Source organism: Myotis davidii, unplaced genomic scaffold, assembly GCF_000327345.1.
Source record: "Myotis davidii unplaced genomic scaffold, ASM32734v1 scaffold44, whole genome shotgun sequence".
Classification (NCBI taxonomy): Eukaryota; Metazoa; Chordata; class Mammalia; order Chiroptera; family Vespertilionidae; genus Myotis; species Myotis davidii.
In genome coordinates, this window is record NW_006299705.1 from 15777500 (window position 1) to 15789504 (window position 12005).

Below are 12005 nucleotides of genomic sequence, written 5' to 3' on the forward strand. Positions count from 1 at the left end.
GAGAAGAGATTAACCAAAGAACATCTACAAATATATTCATAACCCATGAACATGGGGTGAGACAGGGGCTGGGCGAAGGGGAGTCAAGGGGAGAGGGGGAAATGGAGGACATCTGTAATACTGTCAACAACAACAACAACAACAACAAAAACAAAAGAAAAGAAAAAGTGTTGTAACTGACTTCCTTATTTATCATTAGAGGTGAGAATTCAGGTCTTCTGACTGACCACCAAAATCCACCTCCTTCTAACTTGTTCCTAAGCACTTCCATTTGCTGAGTTGGACAGCCTATTTTGTGTGTGTGTGTTTTCTTACATGAAGAATAAATATTTGAAGACGGCTATCTTGCCTCCTCTAGTCTTTTCTTCTCCAAGTTAGACATACCTAGTTTATTTAAGCGAGGTATGGCCTCATTTCTACTTAATAGCTTTATCACTTTTCTCTGTGTTGACTCTTAAGTGGGCAATATCCCTGTAAACACTTTGTGCCAAGAAAGACAATAATACTGCAGACAATGCCTGATGACCACTAAGCATGGGTGGACTAATTGGTCCAAATTCTGCAGCTGCAGCACTAAAGAGTAAGAGGTGAGTTTTGAGGTAAAGCTCTTTCAAAGGGAAATCCCTTCTGTAGGAAGAGACCAAGCCTATCTGTTTAGCGGAATGCCTGCCCAGGCCTTGGGAGAGAAGGGAAAGGTCCATGCTGGGGTGTGTGCAGGCCTCCTCTCCAAGTGACCACACTGCAGAGAAGTGAGAAAGCCACCTGGGAGCCTGGGTGCTACACAATTCTCTAGAACAAGAGTTGGCAGCTATAGCCCAGTCAACAAATCCAGCCTACCACCTGCTTTTTTTATGGCCCACAGCTAAGAATGGTTCTTAAATGGTTAAATGCATTAGAAATATGCTTTGAGACATGCAAAAACCATGTGAATTCAAATTTCAGTGTCCATAAATAAAGTTCAGATAGAATACAGCTGATGGGTCTTGAGACATGCGACTCCAAAATATGGTGGGTGAGAAGATTCTAGATCACCTATTTCAAGAATTTTGCACATGGGAAGAATTTGGTACATATATGGGACAGTTGAAAGGTCACTGATGCTGGAGTAGCTGCCTTTTTCCTGAAGAGATTTCTGGGGGGACATTGCTGATATAAAGATACACATCTAGCATGCACAACCTAGACGGCAATGTGCATGAGCTGGAGCATGCTAAGCTGGGGCAGCAGGACACAATACCCTGGACACATCACCCACGGCCGGAGCACCATGGGCATTGCTCCTACCTCAAGGATTAGGGTCCTTACTAAATAAGTAGTGGGCAGCCTTAAAAGGTTTCCGGCAGGGGAGTGACATAATCAGATCTGTATTTGAATAAGACCATGCTTTCTGACTGCTGTGAATTTCCTGATAAAATGATTTAGAAATAGTCTAAGTAAATTGTATCTTTCTAAAAGTCTTTAATACACGGGAAGGACAAGCCACATACTCAATTCTTTTGCCTTTTATAGAAACAGATACTTTGTTGGATGACCTTGCTACTTAAAAGGGGGTCCCGGGACCAACAGCAGCAGGAGCAGCACACCTGGGAGCTTGTTAGCAATGCAGAATCTCAGGCCCACCTATTGAGTCAGAATCTTTCATTTTAACCAGCTCCCCCAGGTGGTCTGTTTGTACATACTTGAAAGTCAAGAATACCAAGCTTAATCTATAATATGCCTCTAACAACTCAAAAGATCAGGAAAATATTAACTATAACATAAGAAAATTTGAATTTATTCATTTTACGTCAATCACCGCTTGGTAGGGATGGCAGCCCTTTTAGCAAGAATTTTCTGCTGCTCTGTTTCTTGATAATTTTTAGGCACTTTGTTATAAGGTTGAAAGTACAAAATGTACCATCAAAATGATCCATTATAGAGGCTCCTGATAGCTCCCATGAATTGTGCCACCTACGATTTGGTAAACGTTCTGTGGCTCTACCTGGATGCTGCATGGTGTGGTGGGTGGAAGAAGTCTCTGGAAGCCAGTGGTCTGGTTCGCATCTTTCTTTGCCACTTAAGAGCTATGTGACTTAGATAACTGACTTAAGTTCTATGTGTCTCAGTTTCCTCATCTGTAAAATGGAAATGGCCACTGTACCTACTACACAGAATTGTTGTGAGGATTCAGTGAGTGAACACATTTAAAGCACTTTAGAAACAATGTCTGGAACATGTTAAATATTATGTATTTGCTAGTTTGTTGTTCTTATTATATTACAACTGCAAATTACAAGAAGCCAAGAAGTTTTCACTGGAAATCATTCTTGGGGCAATGGGCAAAGGAAAGAATGTTAGTCACACTTCATTCAAATGTCACTAACAGGAAAAGGCCACCTGCTAACAATTGGGAAATTTGCCAAATATCTGTTCCTTTGATGCCACATGTAAGAAACTGCTTAAGCCATGTGGCCTCAGTGAGGCAATTACCAAAACAATTGCCCTCGGTTTTTAAAGTCAGTAATCCACAATAGTGTCTTACAATTTTAAAGTCTTCTATAAACATTTGTAGTAAAGAGATTTTCTCTTTAAATTTAAGGGGGCCCAATTTAAAAATGAAACCAACATTTACCTTCTCATGCCAACTGAACTGTAGCTAACAAATGTTATAAACCACCTACCACGTGAAATCAGTTTATTTTTATCAAGTTTTAGCAGTGTAAGTGTTCCCTCAAAATACTGCATTTACACATAGAATTATTATCTATGGCAAAAACATGATTCTACTTCCCAGGAGCTGCAGCCTATGAAGCATATATTATAAATTAAAATTTCATAATTCATTTATTTAATTTGGCAATTTTCTGCACCTCATATTACAAGGTAGTTTTTCCATAAATGTTCTGCTGACTCTTTTAAAGTAAATAGAAATCCTGATAAATCACTTTCATAGAGCCAACCCAAATGCTACAGATATCACCTTAACTAAAAGATAAACCGCATGTTTTCATCTTTATTGTATGGTTGTCTATCAAAAAATTTTTGTACCTAACAGAATTTAATAACTGTTTAGTGAATAAAGAGAACCTTGTTTTAAAATATGTATAATAAAAATCTGCTGAAATCTCTATTCTTATTCATGAACCAATTTAACACTAAGTTAAATTTTATCACTTAGCCTGAAAAGACACTATTTATGAAGAAAAAATCTCCCATAAAAAAAGAAAGCTGATAATTAGGTTGCTTGAAGCACCGAATTCAGCATATTTTATTCTAAAATTTTGCTTTCCTAAAAATATGATTAAACTTCTAAATTACCAAATGGTGTTCTGAAATACCCTGAGATTTCTAAACAAATGAAAGAAAATTTCTGCAAAAATATCACAAACTCATTTTTATTACATAATAATTTCCATCGTTGTCTGGTTAACAAGGTTCCATGAGTATATTGTTTCTAACTTAAAGTGACAAGGCTTCCACTAGAACTTAATAAGTCAGTCAATCAATTGATTAGTAAATTCTGTCACTTCATCCTTTTAGTATTTAAAGTAGCTAATGAATTCAATACAAGACAATACCAGAGTGGCTATGTAACCCTAATCAAACAATAGCATTTGTAAAAATAGCATTTGTAAAAAATGATGGGTATTTGAGCAGACTGGGTAAATGCACATGTGTACCCTATAAGAACCAAACTGAAGGTGGCATTATATGGTACCTTTGATAACTGAAGTCTCTCATACACACCAGGAGGTGGATCTAATACTTTTGATAAGTAAATGTGAGATTTATTTATAAGAAAACATGGTTAAATATTCTTCACTGCAATCATTTTTTCTGTACTTAGTGACTATATCAGTGTAGTGAAAAGGTTTAATCTCAATTGATTTTCCAGGTTGTTCTATATAACTCTATCAATAGGAGACCATTTTTCTTCTGGGACCACACCCACAAGTCTCAACAAATCTATTAGAGTAACTCTCCAGCTGTGTCAGAGACTATCCATGTCATGTAGCCACCTTGTTTTATATTTTATGTCCTAACTAATCACTGACTGGCCAATTACTGGACTTTCCCTATAAAAGCACTGTTCTAGTTCGAGGAAGAATATAAAAATCTCTGATCAGCCCTGACTTCCTAGCTGGAAAGACCAGTTAAATACACATGTATCAGAGTGTCTTGGTTGATCCAACCTGAGAGCAGACAGATTGCAGTTCTTCCTGATACTCCTAGCCCACTCCAGGATTTAATATGTGTAAGTATTTGTATAGGAAGAAAACAGGGGGCAGAAAACTCTGGCCGGTTCAAAATCCAGGTCTATCCATCATTTATCTATCAGCTTCTGTATCTCTGGGCAAGTAACATTATCTTAATCTCTAATACCATTATTTTTAACAATAGTATATACGTTATAAGGTTACTAGAGGCCCAGTGCACGGATTCTTGCACAGGTGGGGGGCCGGCTGGCCTGCCCTGATTGGGGCCAATCAGGCTGGGCAGGCCAGGGGGAAGGGAGGGGACGGGGAGAGGATGCAGGAGGTTGGCAGGCCGTCCCCGCCCCCTGGTCGAACTCCAGTGGAACTCCTGGTCGAGGGGACAATTGGCATATTACCCTTTTATTATATAAGAATGATAAGAACCAAATTAGACGACAAATATAAAATGCTTAGCACAGTGCTTGACACCTAAACAAGTCAACAATAAACGTTGGCTACTTGAGGAAGCACCTGTCTTTCCTTTAGGGGAGTGGAGTTACAGCCTGAAGCTGAAGAGATGGCTTCCAAGTGAGCCTGGGAGGTGTAAGCCCCAAACAGTATTATTTGGGGTTCTAAGGGAATAAGGTGACATTCAGGTCATTTCCAAACTTGTGTGTGAAAAATAGTGAAGCATGAGATGCTGTGGTGATACTGACACCGCAAATTTTAAGGATTTGAGAGCACCAGGGGAGAAGCAATATCCTCACATGGGATCAGCAATGAGACACCTCCCCCAAGTGGCTTTTGGGAAGCAAACATCAAGATGGGTGGGAAAGAAAAACATCGGAAACTGGTCCTGAGCAGATCTGAGAAACCAAAAAATTCCCAGAAATGACTGGAGTGATTTGGACAGGGGAATGATATAGACATCATTTCTGTACCAACAAGCTGGAAGGGCCTGGTGACATTTGCCTCATTCATATACAAGTACAGTAACAATATAAGACAGAATGTGCTAAGAGCAAATAAGAAGCGAAGGTAATGGATACTGTGAACTGCAAGGAAGAGATCAGTGTGAACTGGAACATCAGCTGGTCCTTGCAGACTGGTGGAAACCAAGTCGTCATGGTGAGTCAATTAGGAAACATGGATGAGCCAAGTTATACAGGGAACATGTGCCTGGGTCTTTGGGACAATGGCTGAAGTGTGTGTGTGTGTGTGTGTGTGTGTGTGTGTGTGAGAGAGAGAGAGAGAGAGAAAGAGAAAGAGAGAGAGAGAGAGAGAAGAGAGAGCAAGAAAATAGTGGGAAACAAGGTTAGAAAACTAGGGTTGGATCATATCTGAATGACTGAAGGACATGGATTTGGTCCTAGTGATGGGGAAATAGAGAAAAAAACCAATTTTGATTTGGGAAACTAGTGATTGAAAGATCAATCTGGCTCATGTGGTATAGAAGGAGAAATGTGTAGGGTTATGTGAAAATGGTTAGAAAAGTATTCACAGGTATAGCAGGAGAGCAGTAAGATATAATGTTAGATTGGCATAATATTACTAATCATTTTCTAAAATAGCACTTACAGAGGGAAAAAATCTAATTAAGAGAAATATGGTCTTCGGTTACTCCTCAATATCCATTCATAATTTTCTCATGATTATGTCTCCATGCCCCAATGGATATGGCTTAAGCCACAGCTTGCTTGTTTGTAAGTTACATAAGCACTCTTCAAGCACTGAAATTTCTAGTGTGATTCTAATGTAATCTCTCTCTCTCTCTCTCTCTTTCTTTCTCTCAGGTCTATTGAGACTTCTATAATTTACTTAGGCATTTTAAACACCAGATATTGATACATTTATATACTTCTATATATAATGTTAGTTATGACAGAATAGTATTATATAAAAATACTGTTTTCTCTCATTTAGAGTCCCTGAAAAAAAAATATTTCCAGGGTTTTATAAAGCAATTCAATATTTTGCCTGCTGCTAACCCCACTGACTGTTGATACAGTGCAATTGGTTTACATCCCTCTGCCAACATTCAAGTATGAAAAACATTTTCATTCAACTCAAACAATGACTGGTTTTTTGAGGACATTTTCATAATTACAAATACTCACTTGAGCTCTTCAGCAAGATTTTCAGCAAAAAACCATCCTGATGCAGTAGAGTTTCCAGAAGCAGGTTCCAATTACAACCTGGCTGGGCTAACAGCAGTTTCAATTGACCCTCAGTTGTCAGTTGTCCAGCTGATGGAGTCCTTTCAAATGCAAGATAAAGATGGAGTAATGAAGTTAATTTATCTATGAAATTAATAGCCTTAAAGTACAGATGTAATGCTAACTCCCTTAAATGTCAATTCCTCCAAGATTACTCGGAAAATGCTTTCATGCTTGCTTACTTTAGGGTTGCTCAGGGAAGGAATACATTTAATCTCAACTAGCTAAAAGCAAATTAACATTTGGTAGCCTGCCAAGTTTAAAACTGATACAAAATCACCATGCCTATATTTCACAGAACTATGTCTGTTTTAGTTTCATGGAGCAAATAAAAATAATTTATGCATTTATTTACAATGCATTTATTTGTTCATATACCAATTATATGAGTGCCTACTAGGTGCTATTAACTCCTTTTATTATTCATGGCAAGAAGTTTCAATGGGTTTTGACTGCTTTGTAATTTGTCCTGTACTACGATTACTGATAAAATTAAAGGAATTCAAAGTTTCTGTTAAGGGTCAACCATAATCTAATTATTTAATATGTAAAGACTTAAATCAGCATGCAATTCTCAGAACCACTCTAACAATCACACTGCTACCAACTTGGGTAATTGTTTCATCAAAGAGAAATAATTCCAAGGCAAATAAGCTTCTATTTGGGAAATGATCATCAGTGTTGGACAGAAAATCAAAGTCAGGTCTACCATATCACCACGTTCATTTATTAATGGATCTGCAGGAGATAAGGAAGTAAAGTAGAAACTGAAAACTGATAACATAATTCATGTTTTCCTTCTAAAATCTTAAAGTTTAGATTGGCTAAAGGTCACAACATCTAAAATCAGCTTACAACCACAACAACAAAAAGGCAGGAAATGATCAAACTCAGTTTGGTTGCAGCCATAAGGACTATGGGAATAAGGTGGCATTGGGAAGAAAAGGTATGATTGGGCAATGTGAGCGTGTGAGTGAAAGGACCTAACTTCACAGTGGGGGAAAAAAGCAGAACAAAGGGTATTGCTAAGAGAAACAATTTATGGGATCATCTCAACAAGAAATTTACGGAGTGGTGAATGAATGGTGAACCATCCAGTTATCAACATAGTCTAAACCATTGGTTTTCGTGCCTGGGCACTGGACCAGCAGTGTGAGCATTACCTGTGAAATTGTAAAAATGAAAATTCCCAGGCCTCATCCCATCTGAATTCTGGAGATGGGTTCCAGAAATGTGTGCTTTAACCAACCCTCGGCAGGAGATTCTGATGTATGCTAAAACTTGAGAACCACTGTGGTAAGAGGTGCTTTCTGGTGCAAGTTTGTAAGGACAGGCCCAGCTGGCATCATCTTTCCTGACTCTGAGCTTTTGTGCCCATTCGGGTCCACTGTGGCTGCCAGCTCTGCAATAGTCCTTTACTTAACTCTACCCATCCTTCAATCTACAGCAAAAATGTTGCTTTCTCTGTAAAGTCTTCACTAAACATTTCTCTCCACAGTGGTCTATCTCACTGTGAATTAAAGCACTTATGACAAATATACACATTTTAGGACTTTTTTATTTAATCAATTAAAAATTTTATCTATACAAGATTCAAGTGTTGTGAGGACACAAGAATTTGTTTTATACCTCCAAATCTACTAGTGAACCTAGCTGATTGAAAAGTAGGCTCATAAATAGCAAAGCAACTTTTTTTTTGATGCTTTGCCAAAAGGCTGGTTTAAGCGAAAGTGAGAGGATCCAAAGATAAAAATGAAGAAGTTTCAAAGCACCTACTCTTTGGCTTGGCTTGGCATTTGGATCATTACACAACCTTATGATGCGCAAAATCCTTCAGGCTGCATCTGAACTTTGGGCCAACTCAGACTTCCCATGGGAGACTCGGATAAACACAACTGGAAATAGGGAAACTCCTTGGGCAATCAGTGGGGCAATGTTAGCTATGGAAACTCCTGCTCCGGGTGGGTGGGGAAGAGAGAAGCAGGGAGTTATTTACTTAAACTCTGATGCAGAGGAACCAACTCCACCAGTTACGGTGTTCTGAATTACCTGGGTGTTCCCAAATTGGTCTGCCTCTTGCAGTAGTTCAAATATGGTAAAAATAAAATATTATAAAGATTCTCAAAGGGAAGAATCCACTAGGAGAGCCCTTCAGATGGAAACACTGAAGCAGATCCTTACAATTGTTGTCCCTATTTCTCCCCTAAATCCCAAGTGCTAACTTCTGGAAACTTGCTTGGGGTTCAGTAGATGAAAAGCAACTAGTTGGTTGTAAGTGATATATTAAAATGGACTTAGTTTTTGAACATTTCCTACACATTTTATTTGAGTTGAGTGCTGACTTAAGAATACATTTAATGAATTGGAAAATCTAGTTTGATAAAGTCTAGAAAGGGGGAAGGGGTCTTTGAGAGACAATCTGAAGAAAGATTGGAGCCAGATCATAGAGGGCCTCCTTTGTGGGGATTTGGGACCCACTGAAGAGTTTAAGGCAGATGAGTTTCCTGATCTGACTGCAGTATGGAGAATAGATTAGAGGGGTTAGTGTTTATGCTCAACCCTTTAAACATGTAATAAAGCAAAATAATTTGAGTGTAATTTCATTCCACTGTATTTAAATACCTGGTTATAAATAAAACCTCTCATTTGGCAGATGGGAAGCTGTTTGTTGAAATGTACCTTAATTTTGGGATCTTTCAACTTATCACATATTTTGAAATGTACAGTAAAATGACTCACTATGAGAAAAAATAAAATATTACAAAGATTCCTCAGTCTCCAAGCTCTGAGTAATAAATGCATTGAGGAGTCTGTGTTGGGCATATGGAGGAGCATATGTTCCCTCATCCTTTGAGCTGGTGGAGCTGTGAAAGTGAGATTAGCCTCACAAAAAAAATGACAGAAAGAGGAATTTTATATATATTTATATATGTATCAAATGTGTACATGCTGAATTTTACTATAATACAAAGAAGAGAACCAAAATGTATAAATGCATTGGAATGTATAAATCTTGTATTGGGAGACAGGATGAATTTATGGCTGGGTTATATTAGACTTATACTCTAATAAGTACAAAATTTCTAGGGAATGAATTGACCTAAAGAATTTTTCAAATCCAGTAGTAAGCAGTGATACAATAATGAGATTCAATCATTATTGGTTTATGAAACTAACAAATTACTTTTATAGAAGCATCAAGCAAAATCTTAGCTGTCTACAGGTGTGTTTACTTCACTTGTAATTTCTGCAATTTAAAAATATGTACTCATACTGCAATAGAAAGTTTTTAAAAATCTTAGTTCCATTAGTGCACACTAGCCGAGTTCCCACTACAAGATGAGAAGCCTTACTGCTCAGATCACATGACCATGGGATTCATTCATATGTATATGTATGTGTATGTGTGTGTATATATATATATATATATGTGTGTGTGTGTGTGTGTGTGTGTGTGTGTATATATATATATAATCAATCACGTAGAAGCTGCCAAACTAGTAGAACAGTGGAATGCACTCTGAAATTACAGCTTGGGGATGGCATTAGGTCACTCTGCTTCTGGATTTGATATTTACTTTGAACCATAAGCCGTTATGTGATCCTACGTCCCCAATAGATAAACTACCAGGGAACCAACAGGTGAAAGTAGAAGGGGCAACTCTCACCAGTGCTCCTGCTGATCCACTTGGGGAATGTGTGCAAGCCCTGCAGGCATTGCAGGAGTGGAGGTCCTGGTTCTGTGGTGGTCCTCTATCAGGGGAACATTAACAATTCCACTAAACTTAAGTTATAGTTGCCATCTAGGCATCGTTGGCTTCCCATGCCAGCAGTCTATGGGGCAAAGAAAGGAGTTACTAAACTGGCAAGGGTGATTAACCTTAATTATCATGAGAAGCTAGATCAACCCTAATTATCATGGCAAGCTATCATAAGGTGATTAGGAAGGAGTATGCCTGTCGTTCAAGGGATTCTCCTTTTTGCTTTCATGACTGGTAAGCACCATAAATAGGTGACTGAAGTAACCATATTTGGATAGGTAAGGTCTCAGTGACTCCACTGGGCAACAACACAAATTAGCCGATGGTAAAGGGAAGTTGAACTAAGAGGTAGAGGAATGTAATAATGAATATCACCTGCAAATCCTGAAATTACTGCAGCAGGGGATACTCTAGCTTGTCCCACGAACTCTACCGTAATAATTTTTTAGAAGACATTTTGACCAGCCATCACTGAGAAGAATCAATGACAGGACTGAGTGAACTCAACATGGGGAATGGGTGGATTTCCATGGTGCAAGGGGGAGACCAAAGCAGAGGTCCATTTCCCCACATTCTCTTGCCTTTACTGCTACAGACACTGGCCTGACTTCTGACTGTAAGAACCTGTATTTCTCTACCTCCCAGGAAAACAGGCTGGAAGTGCCAGCAAATTAACACCCTAGGGCAGCTCTCAATCAAAAATGTATGAAATTGCTGTGTAAGCATCTCAGTATCCTTGCTCCTTTGGTGGGATGACTCTGAGATGTGAATTTCCCACTGGTTTCAAGGATTTCCCCAGAAGGTTTAAGTTCTGGTTACTCCTTGATAGTTGGCTTGATTATACTAATCTTTCTTTCCTCTCTTCCTTTGTCTCATTGACTCACTCCCCTTCCAGTGTTTTCTCCACTTAGAAGATAAATTACTGTCTCTTAAATCCGTGTGTCAGGGTCCATTTCTTGGGGAAATCCACATGAGTGGAGACACTTAGTATTCATCTTACTTAATCCTTGTTTCAGGATTTTTGAGAAACGAGTTCAAGTTCATTTAGCTAATAAATGTGGCTGCTGGACTTTGAATCCAGGTCTTTCTGACTTTAAAACCTATGCTCATTCTTCTACTCCAGGTTTCTGTCCATTCAACCTGGTTGTTATTTGATGGGTCAGTTGTATTTTCCAGCATTGAGGATGTTGGCTCTATTTCATCTTCTGATTGAAGATACCATGTTTTTGACCCAAAATCAAGTTTGTGGTCTCAAGGCTTATTCCCAAATTGGAGACATATTATTCAAGGTATCTAGGGACTGATTTCAACCAGATGGTTCCTGTCAAGGATTCCTGGGCCAAATTTATACCAGAAACCATAAGTTACATGATTCAGAGAACAAAGGCAGGGGCATAACTAAAGATAAACTAAGAGTAAAAGCCCTAAAGAGGGAAAATAAAAGCGGAGGAGAAGCCCCTGAATTACTGTTACTACTCTTGGCTTTCCAAAACTGATTCTTCAGAATCTTTCTAGGAAAATAAGTAAAGATAGATCTTTAAAGCAAATTTGTCATCTTTTTTCCCAAGAAAATAACTTTAGTACCTGAGAAAAAAGTAAATGGGGGAAAAACCCAAAATATTTTATCACTTTAACCAAGATTGTATAAATTATATGTAGCTATAGCATTGGAAATGTTTGAATATACTTTAATCTCTATAACGGGTATAGCCAAGTCTCTCTGAGCCTTATAATTAAAGATGATCCAATAAACATAAATTAAACAGAAAATTGCCTGAATGTTTATACAGAGGATTTGTTCAATAAGGTAGATGGACACTCAAAGAGTCTCATTTTTTCAGAGTTGGTTGTAT

At 38.3% G+C, this 12005-nt stretch overlaps 1 protein-coding gene across 1 annotated transcript in view; it reads right to left on the bottom strand.

The window, feature by feature from the left end:
- Nucleotides 1–12005, bottom strand: part of KIAA0825 (KIAA0825 ortholog) — a 357466-nt gene that overhangs the window by 204695 nt on the left and 140766 nt on the right. The window contains exon 14 of the mRNA XM_006775530.2: nt 6293–6432. Coding sequence (XP_006775593.1) covers nt 6293–6432 — 140 coding nt within the window. The remainder of the gene's footprint in view (nt 1–6292; nt 6433–12005) is intronic.